At 39.5% G+C, this 16,801-nt stretch overlaps 1 protein-coding gene across 4 annotated transcripts in view; it reads right to left on the bottom strand.

Annotated features, from left to right (window-relative positions):
- Positions 1-12,532: 12,532 nt before the first annotated feature.
- The window catches only part of LOC121294287 (AT-rich interactive domain-containing protein 3B-like), a 79,803-nt gene continuing 75,534 nt past the window's right edge, over positions 12,533-16,801 (bottom strand). For 2 of the 4 annotated variants that reach the window (XM_041217860.1, XM_041217857.1), the window contains 4 exons: positions 16,500-16,744; positions 15,221-15,475; positions 14,863-14,958; positions 12,533-14,364 (listed from right to left, as the gene is read on the bottom strand). In XM_041217860.1, coding sequence (XP_041073794.1) covers positions 14,225-14,364; positions 14,863-14,958; positions 15,221-15,475; positions 16,500-16,744 — 736 coding nt within the window. In that variant the 3' untranslated portion in view covers positions 12,533-14,224. The remainder of the gene's footprint in view (positions 14,365-14,862; positions 14,959-15,220; positions 15,476-16,499; positions 16,745-16,801) is intronic. The other 2 variants (XM_041217858.1, XM_041217859.1) reach the window with 2 other exon arrangements.

A 16,801-nucleotide genomic window follows, 5' to 3' on the forward strand; every position in this document is an offset into this window, starting at 1 on the left:
GACTAGAGCATGCGGAATGAGGCTAATGGTCATATTATGTTAGTGGGAACTGGTGAATGAGTTACAGTTGATTAGTAAACTAGGTTATGCAGTGACTTACTTTGGAAGTTTGTCAAAGTTACATTATACAGTGTCACAAAGACGTCAGACCAGAAATGAATACACAGCACTGCGAGTAAAATAATGAATGAATGCGCTGTTGCGCGGTTTAGTATTACGAGAAAATAAAACAGTTGTACAAAAACACTGACTCCAAAACAGGACACGGCACTTGCAGCCAAAATAAATAGACAAACAAAATGAGTAGACACTAACAAAACAGGTTGGACTAACGCTACACAAAACAAGTTCGGTGAAGGTCCTTCCAGCATTCGTAGCAATTGATATAATTTACTTTACGTTTCTCCTCTCTCTCTCCCGTTCTCCACTGCCGAACACACAACCCCGAATGAGTGTACGAGACTCGATTGCTAATCAATAATTCAATTGGTGTCTCGGTACAACTGCGTGTGAATTAAGAAAATGCAATTCCCCGTGCTCGCATATTATTACATTTTACCTGCACGTGAAGTGCTGTGCAATCCTCATGCCTAAATACAAATATACATTTTAAACCACTTGTGTTACACAGACTCCTTTATATCCCATGTACCAATGACTATACACCAACAGTAACACACTACACGTAACATACAACACAAATAAATAGCCCAGGGGCGGGGCACTTTGCCACATATGGGTTTTAATAACAATAATGAGAGATATAAACCCAGTGCAACAAGAGACTGACGGATTGCTGCTGACTGACTGATGATATCCACACTTATCTGTTTGAGTCTTCATTGTTATGTTTCAGGAATAAACCTGACTTGGCAATGAACATTAACCTCTCCAACATCTTTATTCATTATTACACACTGTCAGGGTGTAATATACGTAACAGATACTCTCCGATTACAAAATACATTTTACAAAGTCACTGCTACATCTAGTGACGGTTTGAAAACAATGGGCGTTATTATTATTGGAGGAGATATGAATCCTGTTTTTGATTTGCAACAAGGCATCTCAAACGTTGCCTTTTCTGGTTCGCAGAAATCAGCGTCCCAGCATTAAATCGACTAACACAGGACTTACATACTTTAGACATCTGGCATCTACAAAACCCTTCTGGAAAAAAATACACTTGTTTTTTCTTGCATCATAAAACACACTCAAGAATAGACTGTATTCTGTCTTCACCTGATTTTGTTATGTCTGCCAATACAATAACAGTGCTTCCTGCGATTCTCTCCAATCACAACCCTACACAATGTGAATTTCAATTCTGCCCTACAGCGCAAAAATCAACATGCTTGCAATTCAGTATAACTATTACACAACCCAGAGTTTGTTTAAAATCAAATTGTGGAGTTTTTAAAAAATAACAGGAGCTCAGTGAACAATCCAGCTATGGAGAGTTTAAAAAAGGCAAGACACTAGGACTTGACGGCATCTCCCCAGAACTGTTGTTGTTTTGGGATATACTCGGCCCAGCCCGGCTTAACGCATTATACTCAGCAGCCAAGAAAGGTGTACTTCATTGTGACCTCAATACTGCTGTAATTTCTCTGATACCTAAAAGAAAAGAGAAATATCTCACTGAGAGTGCAAATAATCTCTTTATTAACTCAGACATGAAGCTGTATTCTAGAACTTTAACGTCTAGAAAAATATATGGGGAAATGTATATTCAGTTTCAGCGACCATTTTATTAATTTGATGTGTACAATGTATACCAATCCATCTGCTATGGTCTTGTCTGGTGGTTTACAAGCTGAATCCTTTAATATCCTCAGGAGAAGCCAACAAGGCTGCCCTTTATCGCCTATGTTATTTGCTCTTTCTCTTGAACCTCTGGTGTCTCCCATTAAGTTTAAAGCATCAAACCACACTATATCATTGTACGCAGATGATATTCTATTGTGGATATTCAAAATGCTATCCCTAAAATATTATCAGCGATCAGTGACTTATCAAGCTATAACAATAACTGGACAAAATCTACCCTGATGCCTCTTAATGCAATCACAGATAGTCATCCTGCCTCCCATCACTCCAGTCAGAACACAATTTACCTGTTTGGGCATTGATATACAACCCTCCCTCCAATCCATTGTCAAAAATAGCTCGTCTTAAAACACTAAAAGGTGAAGGGAGACAAGGAGAGGTGAACAGTGATGCCCACCTCTCTACAAACCCAAATCGCTACAGTTAAAGTGAACGTCCTACCCAAATTCATTTTATTAGTGCTAGGATACCATGAATTATCTGTGGTGCATAAAGTACCTTTGATATAGTTACATAGAAACATGTTTGATTTGTGACTACAGTGCACATACTACTATTGATCATGGCAATAAACAGAGACTGTTCTCTTCATTCAAAGGAAAGGAAAAACAGAGAGGCACCAGAATAGTGAATTACACCTGCTGTGGGTTCAAGGTATCTCATCAGTGCCTTTCTTTTCTCGTGTGTGTTCAGACAAACAAGGGACGATTAGATCAAAGGTGTACTCTTGCTCACCCTTAGCTGTTTATCAAAGAGAAATCCACATCCCAGTAATTGTTAGACTATATGTAAGCAATAAGGCATGACAGGGTGTGTGATATTCTCTAATACCAGCACGCCCCGAGTGCATTGCAACCTCCCAAGGCATGATTATATTAGAGTATATCACACAACCTGAAGGGCCTTATTATGCTTATGAAATTGGAAAAAAAAAAAAAAACATTTTTTAAAAATTAACAAATTAATTTTTATTAAAATACCCTTCTGCCTAAAGCTAAGAAAAAATAGTTCCATATACAGTAACTTTATTTAAAAAAACAAAAACATAAAAAAGCGATTTATAAATGTTGCCACTGAAAGTGCAGTTTTTCTTTATTTGATTAGCTATACTTGTAATTCTTGGTTTGTTCAACATTGTAAAGTAAAATATTACTGCCCATTTTCATCATGACAGCACAAATGAGTCTGCCTTAAATCATTGCCCTTTTTTAAAAAGAAGTGCCGACCCATGGTGACATGCTGTAATAGACGCCCCCATGTGACCTGTTTTGACCAATCAGGATAGAGTATTTGTATATGGTCTGCCATGCATTACAAGAAAATACCTAAATCAAGGGTTTCTGTGACATCATAAACCGCTAGAACAAACCCTGACAGCTGTGAACTGTATACCTTTGTATTAATGACACTCATTTCAATTGATACATCCCATTTAGTGATGTCACTGGCCCACCCATTCAATTCAACACCACTGCATCTTTCTATAGTTGATTGCAACTAGCATGAATTAACTTCATAATTAGTGGTCTAACAAATAAAAAACAGAGTTATCTAAATCAAGTATCCAAGAACTTGTCCAGATTATAAGTGACAGAATCTCTTACCAAACAATTCACGACAAAGCAGTGCCTCTGGGCCTCTTTCATGAGAGTATATGTCAATGAAAGATCATGAGTGTAACAAGTGCAAAGCTGTACTGAAATTCGAGTCCAGCTAATTACAACATAGCTTGCAGTACTGTGGTTGCATTCCTTGAATCTATGGAGTGAAAATGGCCACTAAACAGTTGACTGTTAATTAAATGTACTCCTATAATTTTGAATATCATCTGCATTATACACATTTTATTAAAAATCTTTATGGTATTATTGAACACATTTAACACCAGTTCAGGCCTCAAACTGTTTTATAGGTATTGTACCTTGTTTGCTTCAAGACCATTAAAAAACTAATAAAACAAAATTAATTTTAAATATGTCAAACTCCACAAATAATTGGATGAATGAAACTTATTGGGAGTTCAAGTTGGAGTGAAACTCAAACGGCTGTGTCACTTGAGTTCTTTTTTTTTTCTGTTATCAACACATTATGCAGAATAAAACGATTTGTGTGGTTCTTGTTATTCTTGTAATAGGTAATATGGAAGTAGTGAATGACAATTAAATTCAACTGGGAACAGGATGAGGATGAAAAACAAGAAAAAAAAGGGTAACCCGAAAAATATCCTACCTGAAAGGTATGTCATACAGCGAGAGGTTAAAGACATCCGTTTCTTCTCCTTTTCTTAAATATAATGGGCCGGATGGGAAGGGAATGAAAAAAAAATGTGTACTGAAGAGTACAGGATGGGGAAAATTCTGGTGGGACAGGATGGAAAAATGTTCACGGGTTGGGATGGCACTCTTCAGGATTCCGTTCCTTGTCTTCTGATTGAAAGTAAAAACTACCAATCACAGAGTACCCCCTAGTACACAGTTGACTAGTTTGACTAGTACCCCATGAAGGATTAACCTGGCCCTGGCCTGAATCATGTCAAAAGCAAGGGGACAGTTGCTACTCTACAGCTGAATATCACGCTCAGGAGTTACTTTTTCACACAGTTTTTGTGGAGAAGGAAATGTAAATTTCACAAAAAACAGAAGTGTTGGGTCCTCCAGAATCTGATGAAAGATGTAATGGTTTAGAAGCAGAACTCAGCCACAAAGCCATAATGACAGAGTTTATCAAACGTATAATATTAGTAAATACATAAATACAAGCATTGTCACATCAGAAGACCATGCTTTATTCATCCAGCTCTCAAGTTTCTGAAACATTTTGACCCACAATAAGTTTATACTTTTAATTGAAAAAAATATGAAGTTTATTGACAGCTTTTTGTAGAAAAAGCAGAACTGTTTTCTAACACAACTAAAGGATATCTTTCTGTTATTACTTATTCTGTGGCCCCTAAGAGAAGTATTTCAGCATGTTCACTGGTTAGCGACAGTCATTAGAATAATACAGTGTTAACCAGCTAACTTACATTTAATCCCACATTGTAATGCATTACTGTATCTATCCAGTATATACTGAAGCGGCTAGGAAACGGGAGACGAGACAAGCCTCTAGAACACAACAAGTACCATACAATACATGATTGCAGGTAGCAAAGTCCTACAAATGCTTAAAAATGTACAGTAATTAAGTTATGAATAATTTACTTGCAAATTCCCTGAAACAAAAAACATGATAAAGTAAATGCGTATAGTCACAGAGGGATACACATTTAAAGACAGAAATATATGTAAATGTCAATGTTCTGTTTAATATCTGCTCATCTCTAGGCTGTATTGATGGAATACTTTTACTTAGATTGAGTCTAAACTGGCATCTTGATGCTATAGGTCCAAAACAGGTGATCAGACAAGTCTGGTATTGGGGAATGGACGAATGGCCTACTATCATGTTGATTTACACTGAAAACCCCTTCCTATTAACGTGGCGATTGACACTGAAAACCCCTTCCAATTAGCATGGTGATTGACACTGAAAACCCCTTCATATGATTATGGTGATTGACACTGAAAACCCCTTCATATTAGCATGGTCATTTGTGATCACACAAGGGAAAACACCTGTATAGTTCTTTCATCGTAACTAGTGGTGCTTTTTCCATGGGTGCAATGGGAAAGTCAGTATAGAAGGTAAATCAATGTTGAGCAGTGCATAATCTGTACCCGACAGATAGACTGCCTGTGAAAGACTTTATGCTTGTTTGAAGAGGTACCAGCTGCTGGGTCGGACCTTTCCTGAACAGTACACTAGCACTTCAAAAGTCAAGGTTGGGTGCTGAAAATCTCACCAGGAAAGTCATTCAGCAGGCAGCACTGCAGGTGTGAACTGTAGGCTTGTGCAGGGGTGACCGAGACAGCTCTGAAGAGCCCTGCACACCTCACCAGCACTGCGGATGTGAACTGTAGGCTCGTGCAGGGGTGAGCATGGTGACCGAGACAGCTCTGTAGAGTGCAATGTAACATGTTGCAGTATCTTGTAAATTCGATTATTCAAAATTTTCTAAATATGTTTATAATTTCTGTATAATCTGAAAACTGTATTAATTATATCAACCTAATAAAGCTTAAGAATGACAAGGCTCGCAGTATTTTAAACATTAGACTGAAGTATAACAGAACTTCAGCAGCAAGGTTTATTTTTTTAAAATAAACAGGCTGGTTTTCAATTACCTTGCTTCACTGACTTCACTGGCTTCACTGGCTTTGTATCTCATTATCTCAGCACCTGTTGCTGAGGCTCAGATGTGTTCATTTAGCTCCATTATTTAAATGCTAGTTCAGGATCGTGTAAAATGAGAAGCAAGCTATTAAACAGTGTTATCAATGGCTATTGTTACAACAAAAAACCTGAAACATCTCCACTTGACCCTGTCCTTTTTATCCCGAGACAGGTTTACAACAAACTTCAAAGCGTCAGGCGTTACTTATACACTCTGACTAATAAAGCTTGTAGTAAAACCTGGACTGGAGGAAACTGGTATGCAATGGGAGTCTTCATTCAAAGTAAAACTAAATGTGTCTGTTCAAAGATATATGATAGTCTGCAGCAAATTACAAGGTTTTTGTTGCATCAAGTGTTTCTGGAAACATAAACCATGAGAGCAAAGTTTGTTACACACTATATTAGATGGATTCCACAATATTTTAAGCAGTATACAAAACTGGCTAAATGAATATTGATCTCTGCAATGCCAATATCATGCAAGTCTCTAGTCAGTCACTCCTAGCTGTTGTAGGGAGGTTTTCACAAGGTTTATATCGAGGACAGTCTAACTTTAGTGTGAGAACCTCAATTATATATACTTTCAGTGGTTCTATTTTTTTTTTTTTTTTTTTTTGCAAAAAAGGCGGTCAGAATTTTATAAAAAGTACACACTGAGAATTCTAAGAAAAATGTCTGGGTAAGTGTGTCATCACCTCTTTGTATTCTTTCTGTTAAAATGTCTTGATCAGAATAGCTTTCAAAAGAATGTGACCGCTCAAGAGGAACTTGCCATATTTTGTCTCTAAAGATCAAGCATCTGCATGTCCTCTTAACAATATGAGAATTCAAAGCCAGCGCAGTAGAGATGCAATCTGTAATCACCATGGATATGAGAATTCAAAGCCAGCGCAGTAGAGATGCAATCTGTAATCACCATGGATATGAGAATTCAAAGCCAGCGATATGAGAATTAGGAGAGATGCAAGCTGTAATCACCATGGATATGAGAATTCAAAGCCAGCGTAGGAGAGATGCAAGCTGTAATCACCATGGATATGAGAATTCAAAGCCAGCGCAGTAGAGATGCAATCTGTAATCACCATGGATATGAGAATTCAAAGCCAGCGTAGGAGAGATGCAAGCTGTAATCACCATGGATATGAGAATTCAAAGCCAGCGCAGTAGAAATACAATCTGTAATCACCATGGATTGTACTTTGCGAGCCTTGACTTAAACATTCATGTAGTAGTTGCTTTGGTGCCCTACATAGCGCCTTACATTCTCACACACATCCCAAAATGAACAATGAAATGAACTGCACAGGCAAGGTCATGTTCTGCGTGCAGTGTAATATCAAGGTATTCAAGTTTAAATAATGAAATGAATTGCACAGGTCATGTTCTTTGTGCTTTGTAATATTAGGGTATTCAAGTTTAAATAATGAAATGAATTGCATATGTCATGTTCTGTCTTCAAGTTGCATTCAATGCTGAATACGACAGCATGAGAAGAGGACAGATCCTGTAATTATCATGACCATTAGATGCTTGGACTAGTAGTGTAGTACCAGGTGATCCACTTTAGCATTGCTGCTTGTTTTGTGAAATTTCTTTTAAGCCACACTCAGGGTAGAACTGTACAATGTAACCCCAGTCATTGCACCAATGGGTCCTACCATTGGCACTGTACAGAGCCATTGCAGTGCCGCTGTTTGTCTATACAGATCTGCAGTGCTGAAAGTGTTAAACATTAGACACAGGCTTCCACCAAAGCAGTCAACTGGAAGCAAAACAGATGTTTTCTTAGGTTTTTGTTATAACACATTCTATTTACAAATGTAGTCCAATATGGATCGTAACAACTTTTCTAAAGAGAAATACTGTATGGCATCTTTAAAAGTATTACCTAAAAGCCCCCCTCCCCTCCGCTCAGTTGCAATGAACATAAATGACTCCTGTGGCATGTGATCTTATTACATTGTGAAATGTACATGGTGTAGTTCTCCTAACTGATCTCAACGGCAAAAGCTTTAGAGACCGAGAGCGCAGACAGCTTCTCCTTTCAGTTCCAGTTTATTGAGCTGTGCAGAGGTTCCTTTGATGAGGTCTAGACTTACTCTTCAGTTTTAGTTCTGTGCCAAACATACAGTAGAACTAAGAGCCTGAAGAACAGTGACCTGCCACTTTGGCCCAAGTTCCCTTTTGTTTTGCTGTCAATACCAATATAGACTAATTGGCCGATATAGTCTATAACAAGGCTTCCCAACCTTGGTCCTGGGGACTCGCTGTGTCTGCTTGTTTTCATTACAACTGATCTCTCAGCTACTTAACTAACTTGTGCGTTAAAACAAAAAACAAATTAGAGTAATTACAATTACAAGTGCAAACTCATGACAGACAGACAGATACAAATCGGTGTACTAATGTCCACATTGTATACATTTTATATAAGGACCCTAAAGACTAAGTTCGATTGTGGAAGACTGTTCAGTGGTGATACCTCCATTATGGAGTTCACACAGGTAAAGTTGCACACTTGTGCAGTTGCTGCAGCTCTGACAACACCACTGGATGGCACCCTTTAAACATTTCCCTGTTGCAGAGTAGTAAATGAAAATGAACGACAGGGCGTGTCACGGATTTAAATACAGTGAACCTCCTGCCTATTCAAATGTCTGGGTTGTTTATTTCAGGTTTGGTAACTATATCTGTTCAAACTTCGATTATCCTTAAAAGGACAACGGTCTGTAAGATGGGCAACATTGGAATACTTACTCTGGCAGTTCATTCACCTTCAATGGAACTACCACAGAGGCTATGCAAACCTATGAACCTGTCTATTGACACATTCTTTCCAGTTGTGTATTGAACCCTATGCAGGCTCACCGGTGCAATGTTTCTCATTGTTCTTACCTCTGTGCCATCTTTAACACCTCCAGGCTTCAGGCCATGTGTTTAGTATTATGACAAGATACATAGTAAAAGACTGCAATGTTCACTTTTACTCACAAATCCCATCTTATAGCCCCTTGTCCTTTAAGTAAACAAGTGAAGATGAGAATTACTTAATGTGTTCAGTTAAACACTCAAAAGAAAGCTGGAAGCAGCATTGATTTTAAGCAAGTCTGTTCAAGTAATATTTGTTTGTAATGATCTTTTACTCTGTGATGCATGTTAATACTGATCTCTTCCAACAGCATGTATCGGAACGTTATTAAGCCTCAACAGAGAGACTTGGGTAAATGTTAGGTTCACAGTTTCAGATCATCTTTCATTTTTACAGCTGGTTTCAGACCCAGACTAGCTCTAACCTTGGACTAGACATAACCTAGAATATCATTAGCTAGTCCGAGACTAGCATGAGCCAGGGTCTGTGAAACAAGTTGTTTACATTGATTGGTGTTATATTTGATTCACAATCATTTCACTGAACCTTAGAGCACTAAGATGTGTCTTGATATTTGTCTATCTATTACAACTTAGAAACTTTATTTCTAGTACAGTGCATTCCTCTGATAATGCCACTGTCCAGTGTAATGGGTGCCTCTTAGCAGCTGATGTACAATCTGACATACCCTTCACTGCCTGACTTGAGCTAGCCCTTCTGTTGACTGTCATGTCATTGCTCTTTGGACTGGGAAGTTATTGGTTTATGGTGAATAATGATGCAATAGGATTAACCGAGGAAGTAGAACCACATGTCAATGTATTCGCTTAATTACATTCTCTTCACTGTTTTACAATGTTTGCAATCAGTGAGATATTTGCAATATACCAGCAATAATTGAGTTATTCTTTATCCTTTACCTGCCTTCCAGCTGCTTTGAGTTTGTCCGGAGATTCTGAAGACCCAGGAACTGAACAGCCATCTTCATTCCATTCAAATCATGTGACAGAGTGACCTTTCAACTCTGGCAGAGAACCTGGCATGATCACATAACACTGGAGCAAAAGAACCCAGAACCACTCAGAATGACATGAAGCATCATAAAATAGTAAAACAGTAAGGGGATAAAAAAAACAAAAGCAATTCATTAGTGGCATGCTATTTCCATTTATACCAGTTGACCACTGACCTCTATTGGTCAGTCATACACATCACAACTGGAAAACAATGGTGTTGGGTGGGTGGTCACTAACAGTCATGTACACCATGCGAGTTGTTAGCTTTTAAAAATATGAAAATGACAAACACACACAGAAAATAACCATACAAGATCCGGGTAGAAATAAAGGTAAAACTTTATAATGAAATACATATTGTAACCCCTGAGTACCACAGCCTTGTATTTCCAATGCAAACAAAACTGAACGTGTAATATCACTTCTTCAGGAGAAAAAAGTGCTCCCCTTTTAAATACGCTTTACAATTACATCACAAACCAGATTCACAAGCATTCACAACGTTATTCTCCAATAACTTGACTTAGAGAATAAAAAAAGAAAAAATCAAGCACAAAACCCACAAACAAAAAAGGAGCTCACACCACTGTGTTTTAATGGCTATTAACTTGTGCACCCTTAATATACCATACATGAAAAAAACAAAACACAGAATGCTCTTCAATCAGGTTTCAAAAAGAGAGGTGGTGGGTGATAAAGTGGGTATGTATAATATATTAAAATATTTCAGTCTGATCTAGACAGAAATACAGCTAGTACACAATGGGTTTTATTTCCAGGCTTTAAAATACACACGCACACACACACGCACACGCACACGCACACGCACACAGCATCTTTGGGTAAAGTATCACTGTCACAGTTAATTCTACATGATTAGAAAAGTTAGCAAACATCCTTTCATGGCATTAATTGATCTTTGATGCACAATGTAACCATCACACACAGGAGCTAGTTTGTGAACAGATTCATAGCTGTCAATGAAATCGTACATCAGATGAACACATTCATAGCTGTCAATGCAATAGTACATCTGATGATAGGTGACAACCCGATTTTTAGAGGTTTTAAAAAATTATGGAGAAAATAAAATAAAAAAAAAAACACACCCATGCATACCTACAAACCAGACCTTTAGCTCCCTTTACACAAAGAAACCAAAATAGAAAATACAAAGTCAGTTATTTTTTCTGTTGTGCTCAGTTTTGCACTCAACATCTTTTTTCTCTTTAAAACGCACACCACGATATACGATCACATTTAAGCACACAAGGTAAACAACATTAAAAGAATGCAGCGATACAAATACTAAGCAGTCGGCCCGCCTGAAGTGTCTTTGTTGTCCCTGAGCTTCTCCAAGTCATTTCAATGGCTTCCTAGCTTCCCTGAGACTGCAGTGTCAAGGTGTCTGGTGGTCGAGGTACTGGGATCCTGTGGGTAGCTTTATATCATCTCTGCCCTCAGGAAAGGAATCCTAAGCTTGTGAGTAAGTGTCCCTGCTGAGCCAGGGGTTTGAATCCTAACTCCTAGTGAATTAGCATTGGGGGCGAGATGTCCTGTAGCGTCCCCATTGTATCAGTGATAAAGGTGAGTCCATCAGTCGCATCTTTATTGGAGCTGTGTGTGTGTGTGTACAGGGGCATGTTTCCATCGCACCATTAAGCAAGGATACAAAACTAGAAACTGCTTCAGATCAGATACCACTCTATACAAAGGAATACATCCGATCAGATACCATCTACACGCAGGAATAAAGTTTTCATAGCGATGTGGTTCTCGGTTGTTTATTCCTGCTGTGTGTTGCATCCAGTACCCATCGCGGGGAGCCATTTTCAGATCAACCCCCATTAGAGTGCAATGCAGACAGGTTTCTATCCTCACTGGAGCTGACGGACCCCAATTCAAACCAGTTTGATCCGTCTAGTGTAGATTTCCAATCAAACCGCTCCCAGCAGCAGATAGAAATGTAGCATAAATATTCCTAACTAAATAAATAATGGTCTGAACTCAAAAAGGTATAACCCACCACCTCCCCAATGTGACTTTCTGAATTAGCCCTATGCAGCGGCTTGAAGCCTTCCTAATTATGCATGTTTATATGTACTGGATACGGTAATAGTAGGCAACTTATTTACAAGAATTTGCAGCATTGAATAAATCAGTATATTTTTAAGCCAAATCGCTTAAATGCAGAACACAAAAAACAAGCACCTTTCATAGAGCTATACAAAGTGACAGTGATACTAAGGCCAAAGGTTTTGCATCACTCTACAGAATTCACTAATAATTTTACTTTATAAAGTCAAATGAAACCTGTTGAATAATGTTACGTTAACATATTGAAATATATACCTCTTTGTAGTTTTCTATTTACCTAAAGAAAAACTGGCAAAAATTGAAAAATATGACATTTCAAAATCTAACATGAAATACTGTACTACTATTATAGCTTCCGGTACTTTTGCAATATCATTGTGGTTTCTTTGATTTACATAATGTTAAAAGAAATATTAAAATTGTAAATTTATTTTTTTTTGGTTTTGCTTTAATTGCTCAATTCTAAAATTTTAGGTGATGGAAAACTTTTGGCCATAGATGTAAAGTTTTCTAGCCATGATTTAATACTTGTAAAGGAGATTTAGCTTTTACTAATAACCACCTTCTGACCACCTTTTCTTCAAGACCCTTGAAGGCACTGAGCTCCCCCGACACCCTCAGCTGTCAAATGAAGCCACACAAGGCCCTGCTTTCTTGCAGACATTGAGGTATTTTGTTTATGAAGATCCCATATCTTTAGTACTTAACTGTGCAAGACCGAGTCATTCACAAGCAGACTGGCTAAGTTGCATCTAAAATACTGGCAACTGTGATACTGCATACAACACCCCCAAATCTTCAAATGTTACACAATCCAACAAAGGAGCTTCCAGCAGTCCTGCCATTATGAAATCAACTACAAACATGAATCCATACTGAAGTCTGAATGAGCTCCCATTTGAAGTGTGGGGCAGGTTATCTTTTTTTTTTTTTTGTCTTCTTTGGTTTTCAATAAACATCAACAAGTACATTACAAATTCAACAAGCATTATAAAGAACGTCAAACTGATCAGAAAGATAGAAAGATAGAGAGAAAAATAAAATTTGGCCACAACGTCAGAGAGATATACTTGAATAGCTCTGTAAGTGACTATGCGGTAGGAAATATTTTTATAGCCCAATATTTTAAAAAATGTAAATGTACCAGCATATTCCTGAGACGACCTTTTCTGGTAAAGCAGAACAAGGGAAACAGTTCAATTTGAACTGTAGCTGCACACTGATTTACAGTTTTATAAAGCTCCCAGTCCCCCTAAAAAGCACCTTAACCACACTAATAAACCTGCTGGATCCACAAACATGGCAGTCTGGTTACTAGATTTATGAGGCTAGCTGACCAAGCTAAGCAGAAAGTGGTGCCTGCATGCTACGATACGAGAGAGACAGCAAGCTGCACTGTGAACCCGAAGACCAGGGTCTCCTCACTCATGCAAGCCTGTATGCTACGATACGAGAGAGACAGAACGCTGCACTGTGAACCCAAAGACCAGGGTCTCCTCACTCATGCAAGCCTATATGCTACGATACGAGAGAGACAGCACGCTGCACTGTGAACCCGAAGACCTGGGTCTCCTCACTCATGGCAAGGGTGTTCTGGTTAAGGTGCATTTTGGGTTCTCTTCAAAATCAGAGGAGTTGCAGTTGACGCAGCATTGGTTTTAGGACCTGAATTCAACTCCTATGCTTTTCAAAGAGTTGTGTTGGCTCTTGCAGGGCTGGCCGAGCACTGGAAATGAGAGGCTGTTAATGGTGGCTGGGTCTGAGATATGCAGCCCCGCTCTCCTCCAGTTTAAAGAGCACTTGTAATACTAAGAAGAGATTCGATAAACAGTCATTGTAAACTACAGCCCATTGAGGTATTAGCATTGCAAAATGGTTGAGGTATGTAATATAGAAAAACAACAATAAAAAATCTTCAAGTTCAATTCGCCCATCTTTTGGCTGTGCATCTATGAAGACAGACAGGTCAGACGAGTTGATGAGGTAATAGTTGTGCAAGTCTGTAAATCCCTGCCATGGTTAATATAATATATATATATATTTTTATAGAGAACTGCCAACAAATCCTTGCGTCCCCCCTCCCCTCCCCCTCTCACCCTTTCTACACTAACACCCCCCCTGCAAGGTGTGGCCTCTAGGGGGAGCCACTGGTGGAGAGTTCTGCAGAGCTGGGCGCCTTGGAGGAGGTGGGACTGTGAGAGGAAGAGAGGATCCCGAAACCGCCACTCGGACCTGGGGCTGCTGCTGCTGCCGGCTTCTGAGCAAACAAGACACCTGGAGAGAGGACCAGCAAGTGAAAAATTAGGAAATACTAATAACAAAACTGCAATGACAAATGTTTCTTCTAAAAAATCTTTTTCAATATCCTTAACGATGAAATAGTTATTAATGCAATATACCACAATGTAATATATGTTGTGCATGTACACAATATAGAGAATAAAAAAGTTAAAATGCAATAACGAACTCCTAGTTCTGTCAACTCTCACTTCACTTATTTTCATACATAGTAAATACAACCTGACGTTTCAAATATTTTGGGTGTGCTGTTTTTTTTGTTTTTTTTTTGCTTTAAATCCATATTAAGGTATTGGGGAACTCCGGTCAAGTCAGCACTGGTCATTGCCCCCATGTTGTCTCTCTATTAAAAGGGTGTAACGGATTTAAACAGGAACCAATTGAAAAGCAGCTAGAACAGCTGGGAGAGGAGACGGGTCCCCCTGTAGCCCTCCGAGTCCTCACCTCAGCCCTGTCAGCTTCAGTAAGCCTTACCGGAGAAGACGGTGCCATTAACCTCCACTGACATGCTGATGCTGTGCGTGCCACTCGCTGAAATGCTCAACGCCATGCCCTGCTTGCTGCTGTCTTCTGTAGGGAGAGATGGAACATGAGTGCCAGGATCGTTTCTTAACACCAGCGACTAGGTAACGTTCAGAGATGTGTGTGTGTACGTGGGCGTAAGTAGTTTTAGTAAAAGTTATACACATTGTTTGACTTGGTAGTATGAGGCACTGAATTTAGAAAAAAGGACATACATTTTAATAACAAAGTTTGTAGTGATTTGAATATGCCATGACCAGCCCCCTTATTATATTGAGTCTAACTGCAGGGTTATTTATCCGAGACTCACCACGGTTGTTGATTCTGATGTTCATTGGCATCTGCGTTGCCATGGCAAGGAGGTTCTGCTGGAAGGCATGCTGGATGAGTCGCTGTTGCTCCTCTGCTACCCGTGCCATCTTCCTCTCCGGGGGCTCGCCCGTCTCAAGCTTCTCCCGCAGCTGCTCGAGCGTGGCAGCTCGGGCCAAGCCTGCCATCTGCTGGTGGCCCAGTGCCATGGCCATGGGAAGGCGGCTCGACAGCAGCACGGCTGACATCCCGTCTTCTTGGGAGAGAGCGCGCGTTAAACCAACTCAGCGGTCAAGCTACAGCTGGTCAAAGTGCAGCAGAGTTCTGGTTTCATTTTTAGGTGAAACACTCAACAATGACAAACTTACTCCAGAGTAAATCTACTGTATTTAGGAAAAACACACAGTGGCATTTCCTTCCCTAAACACTAACTTAAAATACTGTACAAGGTTTGTATACTTATTATTATTTTAGTTCAAACTGTCTCTAAATAAGATATTGCGTGTGACATCTGGGAGACACTACTGAAAAATTCCTCAGTTTCAAATGTATTGTTGACATTAACCCTTAGCGGTCCATTTATTTATTCAACACTTGTCAGGCACGTCAGGTCCAATTTATTTTCACACACACTGTTTATTTTACACACGCTGTTTAAAATTTATATTTTTTTCAGAGTAAAACAGGTTTAAAAGGCATTGAATCGCAAACAGACACTCAGTACTGTATCTACAGCCAAGCCCCACCCCTTGTTCGCTGTATTTTTCATATACCTCTTTATAGACGTGCATACTAATAAATTCTCTCCTGATCACTCGTTTTATCACCAAACTCCTCAATAATGTGATCAAAGTCATTATTTTATTACTATAACTTAAATCTTAAAAAGCTCTGCAAATGTTATGCAGAAGCAGCTATCTCCTTTGTTTTATGTCCGTGTTACCTCTGTGGCGCATGGGGCTATCAGATACAGCCTTTTTTTTTTCGGCTTCATTCGGCTCCTATCGGTCTCACTCTGCCATTGAAAGATTTTCTCGGCTTTTTCCGGAGAAAAAGTGACTAGACCCCTGTGCTTTACGTCTTTTTGATAAGGTCGGACAGGGTCCGACATCGGAATGGAAAGGGAAAATTGTAAATGTTGGACCTGGTCCAACATAGGAACGCAAAGGGTTAAATAGTGGACTGACATTCAGCACCTTAAATTCAATCAGGCCCCTTGGTCACCAGCTCGGATAGGACAGCACTGCACTGAATGTCTGAAGCAACCCTTGGGACAGTACCTTTCTTTATAGGCTGGCCGGGGGAGAGGTGCAGCCCGTTGTTTGCCCCCACAGTGGGGAGGTGCATTTTAGGGGAAGACAGGATGTGCGGGGTCCCGGAGGGTGTTGGGGAGTAGCCGAAGAGAGTAGAGGTGTAGCTCGGCCGCCGGCCTTCCCGTCTGTTGCTGTCGATGGCAGCCTGCAGCTCCACCGGAGAGCTGAGGCCTTTCTTTTCACACTCGTAGGGGTAGAGGTACTTCATATACCTGCGGAGGAGGTACAGCCAGACACAACTCTGAGCTCAGCACTTCATATACTGCAGA

This window comes from Polyodon spathula, chromosome 19 (genome assembly GCF_017654505.1).
Source record: "Polyodon spathula isolate WHYD16114869_AA chromosome 19, ASM1765450v1, whole genome shotgun sequence".
Lineage (NCBI taxonomy): Eukaryota > Metazoa > Chordata > Actinopteri > Acipenseriformes > Polyodontidae > Polyodon > Polyodon spathula.